At 42.8% G+C, this 18,054-nt stretch overlaps 1 protein-coding gene across 2 annotated transcripts in view; it reads right to left on the bottom strand.

The window, feature by feature from the left end:
* PPP6C (protein phosphatase 6 catalytic subunit) overlaps nt 1-17,701 on the bottom strand; it is a 28,689-nt gene extending 10,988 nt beyond the window's left edge. For both annotated transcript variants that reach the window (XM_079706826.1, XM_079706827.1), the window contains exons 1-2: nt 17,599-17,701; nt 1,281-1,376 (exon numbers count right to left, since the gene is read on the bottom strand). In XM_079706826.1, the coding sequence (XP_079562952.1) occupies nt 1,281-1,376; nt 17,599-17,673 (171 nt within the window). In that variant the 5' untranslated portion in view covers nt 17,674-17,701. The remainder of the gene's footprint in view (nt 1-1,280; nt 1,377-17,598) is intronic.
* Nucleotides 17,702-18,054: the final 353 nt, after the last annotated feature.

Raw genomic sequence — 18,054 nt, 5'->3', positions numbered from 1 at the left:
CTTTTGGAGAGAAGTTACATGGAAATTAAGAAGAACTCCTAAGGTCTACTTTAGAGAACTAGAATTTTAACAGATTAAATATGACATAGTGGGGGCCTCTATTTAGAAGCTGATAACATGCAGATGTCATTTATTATAACCTCACACATCCAGAGAACAGACTGAAAAACCAAAAAGAAAAGAGCTAAGTAGTCAAAATGGAACTTTATGGGACTTCCCTGCTGGTCCAGTGACTGAGAGTCCGCCTTCCAGTGCAGGGGACGCGAGTTCGATCCCTGGTCGGGGAACTAAGATACCACATGCCACAGGGCAACTAAGCCTGGATGCCGCAACTACTGAGCCTGCGCACTCTAGAGCCCTAGTGCCGCAACTAGAGAGAAGCCAGCAACGAAGGGCCTGCGAGCCGCAACGGAGACCCAGGGCAGCCAAATCAAAAGAAAAAAAAAATAGAACTTTACCATGGAGCAGCCCTCAATCACCACCAAGCTACACACATTTCTGCTCCTTTAGGCAGTCATAGTTAAGGTCCTGTAGGAATTCATAAATACTATGTTGTTCACAAATATTATGTCTTATAGCCCCAATTCCATTGCATGCACAGAGCAGTCTATGAGCGTTCTGTTCAGCTTTCATTTCCCAGTAAAAAAGAAAACACTACAAATACACAGTTTTCTAACTAGGCTAAACACTGACAGTAAGAGTCTAAAGATGAGGTGTACCCCTCCTGTCAATGCTCTGAAACTCTTAAAAACAAACACATAAAACCCCAGCAGATGAAAAAATGAACTGTCTTTCTCATCCCATTCTAGCACTGACTTGCTGTAAAATCATGCACCAATAATTTTATCTTTCTGAACTGCTGCTATTCTCATTCCCACTAAAGAAATGATAAGTTTTCAATAAAATATGACACTAAGTGAACAGAACAGAAATGAACAGAATGAATAGAAAATTAGTGCCTAACACCAAAGCATCTGCTATCAATCATAATAACTATGAGCAGCGCACATTTGTATCTTATTATCTCCCCCTGTCCACAGAGCAATAATGCTTCACTTTTCACTTTCTAAGTATGATTTCAACAAAGTCCATGAGTAATTTGACCACTGCTTTTATTCACTTTAACAGTAACCAGGAATCATTAATGTCACACAGACTGAGGCACCCTAGCCAACCACCAGCTTTTTTTTTTTTTTTTAATATTTTGCAGCACAACTGGAAACAGACATGGACTATGGACAGACAGTACAAAAGCTAAAAATCTCCTCATGAAATTTTACCTGTCCATGTATGTCTCCACACACTGTTACTGGTGTTGATACTGGCTGGACATTTGACTCTTCCAAGAGGAGGTCACAAACATAGTCACATAGCCGCTGTAAGAAGAGAAAATAAAATGCAACCTTTTATTACAATATTAAAACTGAAGACCAAATGCAAAAAAGACAAGAACTAATCCGTGTATTGTTTCACAGGAAAGGAAACTATGATGATTCTGGGATTCGATTTCTGTCAGCTTTTACCTTCCTCTCACAATGCCTATTCCAAGATGCAAACTCCCAGGCTATACAGGTAATAGGTTCTAGAAGACAGAGAGCTCTGCAAGGAACTGTAAAATGATGTTTTTCAACAAAAAAAATGTAAAAGTCAATAATTTTAACAGGAAAAGGTTTTAATCTGCTAATTTTTTTTTTTTTTTTTTTTTTTTTTGCAGTACGCGGGCCTCTCACTGTTGTGGTCTCTCCCGTTGCAGAGCACAGGCTCCGGATGCGCAGGCTCAGCGGCCATGGCTCACGGGTCCAGCCACTCTGCGGCATGTGGGATCCTTCCGGACTGGGGCGCGAACCCATGTCCCCTGCATTGGCAGGCGGATGCTCAACCACTGCGCCGCCAGGGAAGCCCTTATCTGCTAATTTTTAAAGTACATTGCAAACCACGCGCTTACCAAATATGACCCAGCAACTGCACTCTTGGCAAAGAAAATTTATAATCACATAAAAACCTGTACACAAAGGTCCATAGAAGCTTAATTCATAAGAGCCAAAAACTAGAAATAAATCAGTTGTCCTTCAACAGTGAATAGTTAAAGTATGGTACATTCACACCATGGAATACTATTCAGCAATAAAAAACAAACTATTGACACATGACAATCTGTATAAATTTCAAGGGATTTATGCTGAGTGGGGAGAAAAAAAAACCCTATCCCAAAAGGTTATATACTGTATGGTTCCATTTATATAACATTATTGAAATAAAAAATTTATAAAAATGGAGACCAGATTAGTGATTGCCAAGGGTCTAGGAGGTAGGGGCAGCAGGAGGGAAATGCATATGGTTATAAAAAGGACAACATGTGGACTCCTTGGGGGTGATGGAACTGTCTGTATCATGAATGTGGTATTAGATACATGAGACTACAGATATAACAATACTGCATAGAACTAAATATACACACAAATGAGTACAAGTAAAACTGGAGAATTATGAACAAGATCGTGGAGTGTATCAATGTCAATATCCTGGTTGTGGTATTTGTTCCACAAGACGTTACTACTAGAGAAAACTGGGTAAACGGTACATGGGATCACTTGGTATTATTTCTTACAATTGCATATAAATCTACAATTATCTCAAAATAGAAACGTTAACAAAATTAATCGCAAAATGTAAATCTAAAATTTAAGAGTCACTCTACCTTTTAAAAAGAACTCTAGGGGAACTTCCCTGGTGGCGCAGTGGTTAAGAATCTGCCTGCCAATGCAGCAGATACGGGTTCGAGCCCTGGTCCGGGAAGATCCCACATGCCGTGGAGCAACTAAGCCCGTGCGCCACAACTACTGAGCCTGTACTCTAGAGCCCACGTGCCACAACTGCTGAAGCCCATGCGCCTAGAGCCTGTGTTCCGCAACGAGAAGCCACTGCAATGAGAAGCCCATGCACCGCAACAAAGAGTAGCCCCTGCTCGCCACAACTAGAGAAAGCCCTCACGCAGCAACGAAGACTGAACGTGGCCAAAAATAAATATAAATAAAGAATCTGCCTGCCAATGCAGGGGACACGGGTTCAAACCCTGGTCCGGGAAGATCCCACATGCCGCGGAGCAACTAAGCCCGTGCACCACAACTACTGAGCCTGCGCTCTAGAGCCCACGAGGCACAACTACTGAGCCCGCGTGCCACAACTACTGAAGCCTGCGCGCCTAGAGCCCATGCTCCACAACAAGAGAAGCCACTGCAATGAGAAGCCCGCGTGCCACAACGAAGAGTAGCCTCTGCTCGCCGCAACTAGAGAAAGCCTGCATGTAGCAACGGAGACCCAACACAGCCAAAAATTAATTAATTAATTAATTATTTTAAAAAAGAACTCTAGGGACTTCCCTGGTGGTCCAGTGGGTAAGACTCCATGCTCCCAATGCAGGGGGTCCGGGTGTGACCCCTGGTCATGGAACTAGATCCCACGTGCATGCCACAACCAAGAGTTTGCATGCCGCAACTAAGAGTTCACATGCCACAACTAAGAAGTCCGCATGCCGCAACGAAGATCCAGCGTGCCGCAACTGAGACCTGGCACAGCCAAAATAGATATTAAAAAAAAAAAAAAAAAAGATCTGGGGGGGGGAATATTCCTTCCATCTGAGACCAGTTAATACTACAGTCAGAGGCCCTACTAGATTTTATGAAGATCTGCCAAGAAAGGACAAATTAAACTACACGAGCATAATGAAATGATTTCAAACATTAATTAAGGAATCTAAATGCTACAATTTACTTAAATATATGAGAGACACACTTTAACAGTTATAGCTACAACACAGAGGCAAGCATAGGAGAGAACTCACAATGGGAGGGGGGAGGAAGAGCAAGAAAAAGTCCACCCCCCCAAAAATGAGGGTAAATCAAGGTGTTTAAAACATTTTCAAAATAAAAAGGTTTGCTCTTATTCGTAGGATAAGTTCTTCATCTTCAAAGAGCACCTCAAAGGCAAGATCATCCTTCTGGCCTGGAGTCCTTCTGGCCCTGAGTAGCGAGCTCCTTCTGTGCTGAATTTCCTACAACCCTCAGATGCTTCAATAAACAATCCTTGGTCCAGATATATAATCCATCCATTATTTGTAAAAGGAACAGATACTGGTGAGTGAAACAATGTTTCTGAACTCAGAGCCTTAAGTTTATCATGAACGATGGTCTCTAAGGTGCCTTCAGTTCCACTTTGCATTTGTTTAAAAAAAACAAAAACAAAAAACCTCAGCTTTTTCCTTCCTATGTCGGGAAAAACTCAGTTCTTCCCTACTTTGTGCTTCTTTCCTATGTGTCTCCCTTACTAGTCACACAGAACACTCACAGTTTTGACACTCCTGGTCACCAAACGTAGGGAGGTTCTTTCTCCCTACAATATGCAATTCTCTGCAACACCAGCGGGGTATCCTACAATTTAACTCAATTCTGACATTATCTACCAGAGATAGTGTCAGATTCCACAGGTTAAGGGCTCAGTCCCACAACACTGCCCCCTCCCAACTCCCCTGCCAATATACACACACACTTCAGACACCAGTTGGAAGCCCAGGTTATCACCTGCGCTTCTAACCAACCAGCTATAGATCAGAGGTTCCAAAGACCTCCCCCTTAGGTTTGAATAATTTGCTAGAGCAGCTCACTGAACTCAGGGAAACACTTGCATTTACCAGTTTACTAAAGGATGTGATAAAGGATACAGATGACATCCAGATTTAAGAGCTGTGTCGGGCAAGGTATGGGGAAAGGATGGAAACCACTGATCTTTTTACTATCACCATAGTTTTGCCTTTTCTAGAATGTCATATAGTTGGAATCATACATATGTTGTCTTTTCAGGTTGGCTTCTTTCACGTAGTAATACGCATTTAAGCTTCCTTCATGTCTCTCCATGGCTTGATAGCTCATTTCTTTTTAGCGCTGAATAATATTCCATTATCTCAATGTACCAGTTTATTTAACCATTTGTCTACTGAAGGACATCTTGGTTGCTTTCAAATTTTGGCAATTATGAATAATGCTGCCATAAACATGTGTATAGGTTTTACAGTGGATGTTAAGTTTTCAACTCATTTGGATAAACACCAAGGAGCATGACTGCTACATCATATGGTAAGGGTGTTTAGTTTGGTAAGAAACTGCTAAATGACCTTCCAAAGTGACTGTACTAGTCTGCATCCTCATCAACAATGAGTGAGAGTTTCCGCTGTTCTACAGTTGTGCCAGTGTTTGGTGCTGTCAGTGTTTTGGATTCTGGCCATTCTAATAGGTGTGTAGTGGTACTGCCTTGTTGTTGTTTTTGTTTTGTTTTGTTTTTGGCCGTACCACGCGGACTGTGGGATCTCAGTTCCCTGACCAGGGATTGAACCTGGGCCCTCGGCAGTGAAAGCAAGAGTCCTAACCACTGGACCGCTGGGGAATTCCCACCTTGTTTTAACTTGCATCTCCCTAATGACATATGATATGGAGCACCTTTTCATAGGCTTATTTGTCATCTACATATCTTCTTTGCTGAGGTATCTGTTCAAGTCTTTGGCCCTTTTTTTTTTTTTTGGCTGCATTGGGTCTTCGTTGCTGCGCATGGGCTTTCTCTAGCTGCGGTGAGTAGGGGCTACCCTTCGTTGCAGTGCACAGCTTCTCATTGCGGTGGCTTCTCTTGTTGCAAAGCATGGGCTCTAGGCATGCAGGCTTCAGTAGCTGCAGCACATGGACTCAGTAGTTGTGGCATGTGGGCTCTAGAGTGCAGGCTCGGCAGTTGTGGCACACGGGCTTAGCTGCTCTGCAGCATGTGGGATCTTCCTGGACCAGGGCTCGAACCTGTGTCTCCTACATTGGCAGGCGGATTCTTAACCACTGAGCCACCAGGGAAGCCCCTTTGGCCCATTTTTTTTTTTTTTTTTTTTTTTTTGCATTACGCGGGCCTCTCACTGCTGTGGCCTCTCCCATTGCGGAGCACAGGCTCCGGACACGCAGGCCCAGCGGCCATGGCTCACAGGCCTAGCCGCTCCGCGGCATGTGGGATCTTCCCGGACCGGGGCACGAACCCGTGTCCCCTGCATCGGCAGGTGGACTCTCAACCACTGAGCCACCAGGGAAGCCCATGGCCCATTTTTAATAGGGTTGTTTGTTTTCCTACTGCTGAGTTTTAAGAGTGTTTTGTTTACTCTGGATAAAAGTCCCTTATCAGACATGTCTTTCACAAATATTTTCTCCCAGTCTGTGGCTTGCCTTCTCATTCTCTTGAAAGTGTCCTTTGCAGAGCAACGTTTTTGTTTGTTTTTTAAAATTTTTTTTGGCCGCGTGGCTTGTGGGATTTTAGTTCCCTGACCAGGGATCGAACCTGGGCCCTCAGCAGTGACAGCGTGAAATCCTAACCACTGGACCACCAGGGAATTCCCATGCAGAGCAAAGTTTTTAATTTTAATAAGCCCAGTGTTTCTCAATTATTTTTTCATGAGTAGTAGATTGTTTTGATTTGTCTGGGTTTTGTTTGGGGGACGGGGAACCAGGAATTTGTGGGGCTTTTTTAACAACTTCATTGAGATATAATTCAGACATCGTAAAATTCACCCCTTTAATGCATAAAATTCAATGGTTTTCAGCATGTTCACTGTTGAGCAACCATCACCATAATCAATTTTAGAACATTCTCATCACCCCAAAAAGAAACTGTATACTCATTAGCACTCATCTCCCACCTCCCACAACCCCACCCCACAGCCCTAGGCAATCACTAGTCTACTGTGTCTATGGATTTGTTCATTCTGGACACCTAGAAGGGGGGCCTTTTGTAACTGGCTTCTTTCACTTAACATATGTTTTTAAAGTTCATCCACATTGTAACATACATGATTTGTTTGTTCTTCTTTATAGTTGAATAATATTCCATTGTATGTATTTACCACATTTTGCTTATCCATTCGTCAGTTGCTGGACATTTGGGTTGTTTCCACTATTTGGCTGTAAGAATTTGATTTTGACACACTAAGTCTGCAATGCCTATCAGACTTCAAAGTGCCTAAGATGTACTGTAAACAGCTGACCGAGTGAGTCCTGAATTCAAGGAAAAGGATCCAGGCTAGACAGACCAATTTGGAGATTGTCAGGAAATATATATTTCAAGTCATGAGACTTAGAAGAGACAACTAAAGTGGCTGCTTACAAAGAGAGAAAAGGATAAGTTACAAAAACGAGTCTTAATACTTCACACAGAAGTTAGGGACAGAAGGAGGAACCAGCAAAAGGGACTGCTTGATAAGGTACAAAGGAAACCATGAGAGCGTGGTGTTATGGAAGTCCAGTGAAGAAAATGTTTCAAAAGAGGAGGAATCAGCTATGTTCAATACTGATGGAGGGGGCTTCCCTGGTGGCTCAGTGGTGAAGAATCCGCCTGCCAGTGCAGGGGACACGGGTTCGAGCCCTGGTCCCGATCCCACATGCCATAGAGCAACTAAGCCCATGCGCCACAACTACTGAGCCTGCGCTCTGGAGTCCGTGAGCCCCAACTGCTGAGCCTGCATGCCACAGCCGCTGGGGCCTGTGCGCCTGGAGCCCGTGCTCTGCAACAAGCACCGCAATGTGAAGCCCACGCACCACAGCGAGGAGTGGCCCCCTCGCCATAGCTGGAGAGAGCCTGCACGCAGCAATGAAGACCCAACGCAGCCAAAAATAAATAAATAAACAAACAAATAAACAAATAAATTTATTTTAAAATATATATATATATATATTGAGTTGGCCAAAAAGTTCCGTAAAACCTTATGGAAAAACCCGAAGGAACTTTTTAGCCAACTCAATATATGACTCAATTTATCTGAAATGCCTGGAATAGGCAAATCCATGAAGATATAAAATAGATTAATGGTTGCTTAGGGCTGGACTTTGAGGTAAGGGGTAATGGGGAGTTTCTGTTAATGGGTATAGTTTCTCTTTGGGATGATAAAAATGTTCTAACATTGATTATGGCAATGGTTGCACAACTCTGTAAATATATTAAAACCCACTGGGAAAAAAACCCCACTGAATTACACACTTTAAAAATTAATTTTATGATATGTGAATTATATCTCATAAAACTGTTATTTTTAAATTAATAATATATATTACCTCTTTAAAAATAATAATTACCACGTTGACCATAACCACTCAAATCTACTCCTTGTGGATAGAGGTAGCTGTCCTCCCAATCAATTTCAAAAGATCAGTGTTGTACAACATCCTCTTTCTATTATAATCCATTAGACCTGTGATATATAATTTATTATTTGTATAGTAATTAGCTCCCAAAGTTTACAATTACTATTTGCATTTTTTTTCACCCTAACTCACTTCCATCTAGCTTAAGGGTAGTTCCAAAGAACAAATATGCCATGATTGTCCTGTATTTTTTTATAGTCTTTCATTACCACCTCCCTTCTCAGTCAGCCAGAAAAAAGAGCACTACTTTTTTTAGGTTAGCCTCAGCAATGTATACTTTTAGATGTACTTTCTGTAACTATACAATTTTTAAAATAAAACAAAATAGTGATGTTTTAAAGTACCTATCTCAGGACCTTACCCACCTTTCTTAGGTATAATGCCTTGCTCAATTAATATTTGCGATTTTTTTCAGGTACACTCACCAAACCTCCTCAAAGAGAATTCCACCAAGGTATCTGCAGAAGTGCTTTGCTGTAATTTGTCCAGGAGTGGGCAGAGTTTTCTGTTTGTTGCCAGGAGGCCTGCATGTTCTCAGGCACTTGTCCCACCCACACTCTTTCAGACTGCACATCTTTTAAGAACAGGCCTAACTTCCATCAGTGAAGGTCAGGGCCCATACCTAATATATTCTCTGACATAAGCGTATAATGTTGATCTCTCCTCCTGCCCACTCTTGTAAATTTGGGGGCTCCACCAAATTTGGTGTACACCCCTTTAAAGATCAATTATTAGTATGTTACCCAAACAAACTAACCTACTATAAACTCCACCATGAATTAAGCCAGACTGTCCTCTAGAGAGGGCTGTCCCCACCCTGCGTTACACTGCACTCCTTTCCCAATTGCTTTTTCCCAAATTGCACTTTAATGTCATACTATCAACCTGTAGTAAAGGACATTATAGGAAACAGTCCTCTTACAGAGCTTGTCATTGCGTGGACTATAAACAAGGTGCATAGGATGCTGTGATTAAATAGTTGCCTTCAAGGAGGACGGGGGAGGAATGTCTCTGTTTCTTCCATCAGGGATAGATGTGATTTCCCTGAGAAGCTTATTTTTATCATCTTAAAGACTCTGTAAATTTTTAATTCATCAGTTTACATCTTTCTGTAGGCTCCTAGAAAGCTTAAGGCCTAATCTCAAGGAAGTAACCCAGTCATCATAGCTTTTATTTTATATGTACTATTCTTATTTTTCCTATTGGCTTCATCTTGGTTTCCTATCTTTATTTTCTTTTTGTCTCATTTTTCTTACTTATTCTGAATATAATTTATCTTGCTATATTGAATGCTTCTTTGTAAACCACTCTATATCCTTTTTAGAACAAAGTGAGTTATCATTTAACATTCTGAAACTAATCACAGCACAGATTCGTGAGGGACTCTATAGTTCCCATTTTGAATGCTGCAGAATTTGCACCCACATATGACTGGCTCTCCTGGCCCATAATGCCTCCTGAACTGCAAGTCACTTATGGTGACTGACCCAAACCCCCAGTGCTGATCTGAAAGTAACAGGAGACCATTAGCTAAAGAACATCACTGTGAAACCCTACTAAAAGCCAGTGAGTGCCTAGCGAACCATGTAAACTACTTAGGCAACATCTTCAACCCGAGGCCAGGCACCCTAAGTTGAGTAAAGTTAACAGCTGCCTCCTATAACTGTCACTTCTGCAGTCCCAACAGAGGACTTAGAGCACTAAGCCTCTAAGCCAAAGCCACTGCCTCTCATCGCTCCAGTTCAGCAGCAGCTTAATTCATGTCAAGAATTCATGTCAAGAAACAGATAAAAATAAGAAGTCTATGGGCTTCCCTGGTGGCGCAGTGGTTGAGAGTCCGCCTGCCGATGCAGGGGACCCGGGTTCGTGCCCCGGTCCGGGAAGATCCCACATGCCGCGGAGTGGCTGGGCCCGTGAGCCATGGCTGCTGAGCCTGCGCGTTCGAAGCCTGTGCTCCGCAACGGGAGAGGCCGCGACAGTGAGAGGCCCGAGTACAGCAAAAAAAAAAAGAAGTCTATGAAATTTCAGTACAAACTCTACATATGTCAGCCAACTACACACACAGTGGACTCTCAGAGCCCAGTCTTGCCATGGGACAGGCTCCTCCAAAGCCCTTCACAGCTTCTTTTTGCAGCTTGATTTGTAGGAAGCACGGTTTGTTTCTCTTTCTGCCCCAAAGCAGTCACTCAGGCAAGATTCTCAATCTTATCCCAAATTTAGGGCAAACTACACCCATTTCTCCCACGGTGCCTAATTAATTCCTAATCCTTGAAAAAGTAGAGGTTCATGGACCCATTCTTAGGAGACCCCATTTCCCTTCTCTACATTTTCCTCAAGATGCTTGTTTACAGATCCACTCTATTCTCTGCTCCTGTCTCCCTGTTCTCTCTTGCCCCTCAAATACACTGGGTTTTGAATTTCTGTAATTCTTCGTTTAGCTGATCTTGTTATCTGAAACATACTATTTCCTTTATTTACTTTTACATACTGGTATTTATAAAATCTCTTATCTTAAGAAATAAAAATCTATCTAAGATTATATTCTACACAGCCTTTGAACAGAGTCTCTACTATAACACAAATCACTGGGAATGAAGAGTGGGAGCAGGAATCCAAGATGACAATGATATTCACACGCTAACAATACAGAAGGAAATATCTGTACCTTCAATAAAAACCAGAGTTTCTGAGCCCTGGCGCTACCGACAACTCTCCGTTGTGGGGGCTGCTGTCCTGTGCACTGTATGATGTTCATCAACATCTGGCCTCTACACCCCCTAGATAGCTGTGAAAACCTACAAGTGTCTCCAGACATCGCCAAATATCCGCTCAGGGGGCAAAATCACCCCCAGCTGAGAACCACTGGTCTAGACCTTTCTCCTGAGTTTAACACTATTAGAACAGTGTCTGGAGCACATTTGGTAATCAATAAATATTTGTTACCCAACAGATCTGTTTATCCAACAGTCTTCTGAACGTTTCTGCCTCAATGTCTTGACTTGGCAGCATCTCAAATTCAGTCTGGCCCAAACCAAACTCCCTTGTAATGCCTTAGTCTAGTTATTAGTATTTACTAAGTAATCCATGCCAGAAACTAAGAGATTACACTCAACTCTTCTCTCTCTCTCTCAAACCTAGACATAATCTGTCAACAGGTCCTATTATACCATCTTCATTTCCTCTTAAACACCACAACCACTTGTCACTGGCTTACTTCAAAAGCTTTCATGTCATCTGGTCTACTGCTCCTATGACATTTTTGTCCCATTCCAATCCAAGGTCCATAATGCTGCTAGAAAATTCCTAAAACCTGTCACTGTCCCCCTTAAAAACCTCTCAAGGACACTCCTCTGTCTACGATAGTGTTTCCCAAACTCCATTCAGATATCATCTTTATGATTTTGTCATATTCCTACTACATACAACAGTGTATCTCTCTAATGGTTTTCTTTGAATCTACTTTTTAGTTAGCCATATTTTTTAAAATATCACCAAGCATGATTTATTTGTTTTTCCCTAAAATATGAAAACATTTCGAAGTGTTTATACATGAACCATCTCAAAGATAAAAATTCAAGTTTATCAGCCTCGTCTTCCATGATTTGGTCTCTGCCTGTCTTCCCTGAACCACCTCAAGCCATACCAAACTACTTCAAGTTGACCAGCCATGTTCTTTTAGATTAAGCTATACCATTGCACATGGTATTTCTTCTGCTTCATGTTCTTTCCTTCCCATCTTGTCTACCTGAAAAAACTCTGCTCATCCTCTCATTGCTCCTCCTTTGTGAAACCATCTGTGGCTCCAGAGTTAGATGCTGCTTCTTCGATGTTCTCCGATATGCTGGACAGCTCTCTATTTTAGCACCTACCAAACTATGTAATGATCATTTGTTTACCTCTCTATCTCCCCTACTATATTGAGAGCCCCTCAAAGACAGAGAGAAGTGCCAAATTCTATCTCTAGCATCCACAGGGAATAGTACTTGACACAGGAGACAGTTAAAGAAATGTCTGTTGTAAAGCAGTATAGTTTGATTCAACATACCTTAACTGAGTGTCTATCACATACAAGGCAGTGTTCTAAGACTGTGGAGAATACAAAAATAAACAAGATATGATCCTGGCCCTTCAAGAAGCTTGCAGTCTAATGGTGGAGACAGGTATATTTACTATCATACAAGACAGAACAATACAAGTGGTAGTAAAATGGAACAAAAAGTGCTACGGGGCAAAGGTTAGTATAGAACAGAAAGAATGGAAAATTTGTTTAGCCTTGCCAAACGTCTTGCGGGATCTTAGTTCCCAGACCAGATATTGAACCTGGGCCATGGCAGCGAAAGCACCGAGTCCTAACCACTGGACCACCAGGGAATTCCAGAATGGAAATTTTAAATAGCAAATAAATTCTGGTATATACTCTGCTGACTCACTCAGCAGACTCAAAATACTTACTCAAAATACTTACACCTTATCAGGTCCTGATATTTGTTCTGCCTATCACAGTGATAGAGTGGACATGAAGGCACTCTGAAAACTGTAAGTAGCTGTGTAAATTCTAACCATTACTAATAATCCTGACTGTGGAATCCAGGAGCCCTGTATGGAGAAAGTGACATCTGAGCTAGAACTAAAAAGGGCATGGAGGGGAATTCCCCGGTGGTCCAGTGGTTAGGACTCTGTGCTTTCATTGCTGTGGGCCCGGGTTCAATCCCTGGTAGGGGAACTAAGATTCCACAAGCCATTTGGTGCGGCCAAAAAATAAATAACTAAATAAATAAAATGAAAAGGGGCATGAAGGGTATTGTATAGAGGAAACATAAGTGGTAGTTATGGACGTGAACCCTGGAGCCAGACTGCCTAGGTCTGAATGCAGCTCCTTCACTTACTTACTAGCTATATGCCTTTGAAAAGTTACTTAATCTGCCTGTGCTTGAGATACCTGTCTGTAAAATGGGGCAAATGTTAGTACCCAACTCACACAGTATTAAATGATTTAATATTTGTGCTATATAAGTATTAAGTAGGTAAAAGAAAGAGACTAAGCAGAAGCAAAGAAGCAGGGAAGTACAAGGCACACTGTCAGAAGAGAGCACTCTAATGGGCTCAGAATGGAAGGTAAAAAGAAAGGTGATTAAATGGAAGACATATTTAGAAAAGTATGCTCTTTGCCATCCTAAAAGGCTATTAACTGTATCAGAAAGAGCTCTGCACAAAGAGGCTTTCCAACTTAATTCACTGATTAGCTGGACATCCTCAGGCAGATCATAAACTCTACAAAGCTCAGTTCCCCCTCAGTAAAGTAAGAAGAATACAGAACTAGGCAAACTCTGATTCTCTCTCAGCTCTGAAATTCTAGAAAAGGGTCTGGGGAGTCATTAGAAGTGTGCACTGTCCCATAGGAAACCTACTACCACATGTAACTATTGAGCACCTGAAATGTGGCTGATCCAAACTGGGATGTATTGTAAATGTAAAACATATACCACATTTTGTAGACTTAATACAAAAAAAAGACAAGGTATTATGTTAGTAATTTTATATTAATTGCATGTTGAAATTGGGTTAAATAAAATATTACTAAAATTGATTTCACCTATTTTTTTAAAATAAATTTATTTATTTATTTATTTTTAGCTGTGTTGGGTCTTCGTTTCTGTGCGAGGGCTTTCTCTAGTTGCGGCAAGCGGGGGCCACTCTTCATTGCGGTGCGCGGGCCTCTCACTATCGTGGCCTCTCTTGTTGCGGAGCACAGGCTCCAGACGCGCAGGCTCAGTAGTTGTGGCTCACGGGCCCAGTTGCTCTGCGGCATGTGGGATCTTCCCAGACCAGGGCTCGAACCTGTGTCCCCTGCATTGGCAGGCAGATTCTCAACCACTACACCACCAGGGAAGCCCTCACCTGTTTGTTTTTACTTTAAAAATTTTAACAATTTGAGGCTCACATTTCTTAGCATTTTCTATTGGACAGCACTGCTACAGACTATTTTCAGAAGACCCAAGAGACTGTGATTCTGTAGCCAAAAAGACAAAATGCCAAGCATTATCAGAAAGGGTCTCAGAAACATTATAAATGAAAACACTGAAAAAACTATTCTAGCCCTATAGAAAGCCACAGTCTGCCCCTAACTGCTGTACTGTGTTCATTTTTCCTTGAAATACCTAAAGAAATATAATATACAAAACCAAACAACTCAGGTAAACAGAATGATCAGTAAGACAGGCAATAAGGTGAGTGACAAGACTAACAGGCTTCAAATCTAGAAGGCTCAAGACTACCATATATGAGAATCTATAAAATCAGATAGAGGCTGAATAAGGAGGTACAAAAGGCTCTTCACCAAGTCTTAGAAAAAAGCAAGGGAGAATTCTCTGAAGCTTTATGGTGGCATTTCAAACAGAGGTACAATTTTGCAGAGCAGTGGCCTTATATGAGAAACAGAGATGGCTCAGTGGCCTTATATGAAAAACAGAGATGGCTCAGACTAAACATAAAAGTGAATTCCAAAAAAGATTACAGCAACTATCAATCCACAGAAGTAGTTACTTCTCCCTGTGTTGCATGTCTGAGGTGGACACTAGTATTCTCCCAACCCCTACCATGGAAACTGTCTTCAGTTCTTCAGTAAAAAAGAAAACAAAACTGAACACCAACTCAGTGTGCAACTTCTTTACTTACATGGGACCTTTAAGAACTGTTGAAGGGATCAGACAATCTCCAAGTTATAGAACCTCTCCCATGACAAAATACTTAAGTGTAAGTATTCAGTAAACCTGTCTTTCATCATTCATTCTTACATTTGGTCAGATATGGAATCTGTGTCTTCTATGATCCTCTCTGAAATTTTTTTAGTGGGTGAGAATCACACGAACTCTTTTTTAAGAAATGTTATGCTTTGGTCCACTCATCTTCACATAACACCCTTATTCCTTCAAAACAGTTATGTACATTTGACCCAGGACTAGTGATTTGACCATTTCCGATTTAGATATAGAGAAATCATGATTAGATCTAGAACATCCTATGCATTTATTATTTTATTTAGTATCTCCAACTTCCAGTCAATTTAAAACAGAGGTAAATTTCGGTCTATTTTTCTACCAGAACAAATCTTTTCCATAATGATCATTAAGTGGCTCCAATGATTTCTTTTCTTCCTTTGATAGAATATTTTAGTTTGGCTTTGAAGCCTCAGAAAAAGTGCTCCTGGAATACTTTCTTGGCCTGCCTAATTTTAGTTTGCATTTCATGCCAAGAGGGAGAAACAGAATTAAATTTCTTTAAATACACCAGAGATGCAGCACAAGAAAATTAATCTGATAAAAACATTTCCAGGGCTTCCCTGGTGGCGCAGTGGTTGAGAGTCTGCCTGCCGATGCAGGGTACGCGGGTTCGTGCCCCGGTCCGGGAAGATCCCACATGCTGCGGAGCGGCTGGGCCCGTGAGCCATGGCCGCTGAGCCTGCGTGTCCGGAGCCTGTGCTCCGCAACGGGAGAGGCCACAACAGTGAGAGGCCCGCGTACCGCAAAAAAAAAAAAACAAAAAAAACACACATTTCCAAGACAACGAAGAAAAGCCTCCACTTATATAGAAAAATTCAGAATTTTTTTTTTCTAGTAGTTGGTCGGGGGGGGGGGTGGGGGGAATTTACTAGGAAACAGATACACACTAAGTACAGTCCAATTGTGTTGCAAAGGGAAATGAAATGGTTTAACAACTATATTCTCTTAGGTTAGGAAGGAAATCTAATGTTTATCAAACTAAGAGGTCTAAAGAAAATCCAACTGATTTGTCTTTCAAATCATTTCAATATCCAATATCAAGATACATTTCATAATAAGCAATATTTTACTCATTATAAACACAAAGCTTAAAACTGCTTTACATATCCTAAAGAACAGAAGACTCCACATCAATTCACTGACATGCAAAACCAACTTTAGCTTTCCAATGAACTGGGTCACAATGTTGCGATTTTTTAAGGAAAAATCCTTGTTTCCTAAAAAGCCATATGCAGAAAGAAGCTACAAAACTATCGTCACAAGAGCATGAAAGCTTCATTTCTACTAATACTGGCTTTGACCCCATTTTAATTAAATTATCCTGTTAAAAAGGGGAAAATGGACAAGAATGACTCCCCTATCAAACAGCACATATAATTAACATACAAGTTAGTTACATTCACAACAGCTCCTGTAGCCTTAATCATTTTGCATACTGTTGACTGATGTTAAATATCAACTCCCTGTACCAAGAGATGGCAAAAGAAAAAACCAGTAATATCTTCCTTAAGAGAAAAAAACTCACGGACAAAAATAAATTACTTTAAACCCACAGCTTAAAGAATAAAAAGAACTCAAAATTATCAACAGTTTACCCACTTACCACACAGCAAATCAAAGTTAACTGAACAAGAACAGGCACTACCACTAACCTCTAAACACTACTAGTCACCTAAGCACTGGTTTTAACAAACGCATAGAAACTTGTCAAAAAAGCAGTATCCCAAAGACTTACATTCCTTTATTCTTACATTCATTCCTTTACCCAAACATAGGTTTACTGTTGCTAGGACTCTGCAGTACAAAGAACGACTCATTTCCTTTGGAAAACCAAAACAACGAAATCTTGAGCTAAGAAGAGATTGGGGCGGGGTGGGGGGGAGCGGGGACAACTTAAAGGACAGAAACGTATTGGTGTTTATTGAGAGCCTGTTACTTTATCCACTTAAAACAGCTCAAAGACGTGCTCGAAAACGGGTTCACACTGGAATGAGCAGAAGAAAACCAACACTCCTAAAAAGCAACTGGGAGAGTGCTCGGGCAGAGGGACGACTTGACGTTCTCTCACCCTACCAGACCGCTCGGGCCCCCGCCTGCCCCTTCCCATCCCCGTTCCTTAGGCACCTAAACCCACTGGGGCCGCGTTCCGGGAGCACGCTGCATCCCCTGTCAGACGCCGGCCTCCCCGCTCTCCTGTCACCGCCTCTGGGGGGATGACCGCTGCCACTGCCCGCGGAGGCTCGCCTCAAGACTCCGAGACCCGGGGTCGGGGTGAGGGGAGAGGAGTCTTGTAAGCAAAGCCGTGAAGGCTCGAGCCCCGGGGCAGCCCCAAGGCCAGGACGGGCAACCCTGGGGCAGAGGCCGCGACATCCCTTGGGGTCCCCGCCGAGGGAATCGGGATGGCATTCGGGGGACTCGGGCTGCCCCCGCTCCCCGCGTGACGCCAAGTCGGAACGAGTCGCCTCGCACCGCGTTAGGCCCTCCACCGTGACGGGACAGGACACCGCCGGGGGTCCCGCGGAGAGAGGAAGGGCGGGCCGGCGGGAGCCCCGCTGCCGGAAGGGGGGGAGCCCCGAAAGCAGCGCTCCCGCCCCGGCCAGGCTCACCTTGAGATCGTTCTCCGGCAGGTATTTGCACAGCCGCGCTATCTCCACATACTTGTCCAAGTCCAGGGGCGCCATTTTAGAAATAACAAACCCCGACGGCAGCAGCGGCGTCCGCGGCTATGCTAGCGGCGGCAGCGGCGGAGGCCGAAGCCGGAACCCTCCCTACGTCACGTCCGGCCCGTGAGACGCGTCTACGCAGCGGCGTAAAGCTTGACCCGATTTTCCCCGCTGCTTCGGCACGCCCCACGCTCTCTCCCGAGGAACACAGGATGCAGGCCCCCAGAGCTCCCTGGGTCCAGGGTGCTGAAACTGCTGAGACCCGTAGTTGTTTACCGTGGGGTGTGCTGGGATTTGTAGTTTTCTATAGTGGACAGCTACTCTTCCTCCCCTTCCCTTCCTCTAGACTTTCACCTCTGGGGACCCAGCGAGGCTTTTACGATGCAAAATGGCAAAGTA

Source organism: Hyperoodon ampullatus, assembly GCF_949752795.1.
Source record: "Hyperoodon ampullatus genome assembly, chromosome: 6".
Classification (NCBI taxonomy): domain Eukaryota; kingdom Metazoa; phylum Chordata; class Mammalia; order Artiodactyla; family Ziphiidae; genus Hyperoodon; species Hyperoodon ampullatus.
Note: the sequence above shows the minus strand (reverse complement) of the source record. Positions and strands in the feature narration are given on the sequence as shown.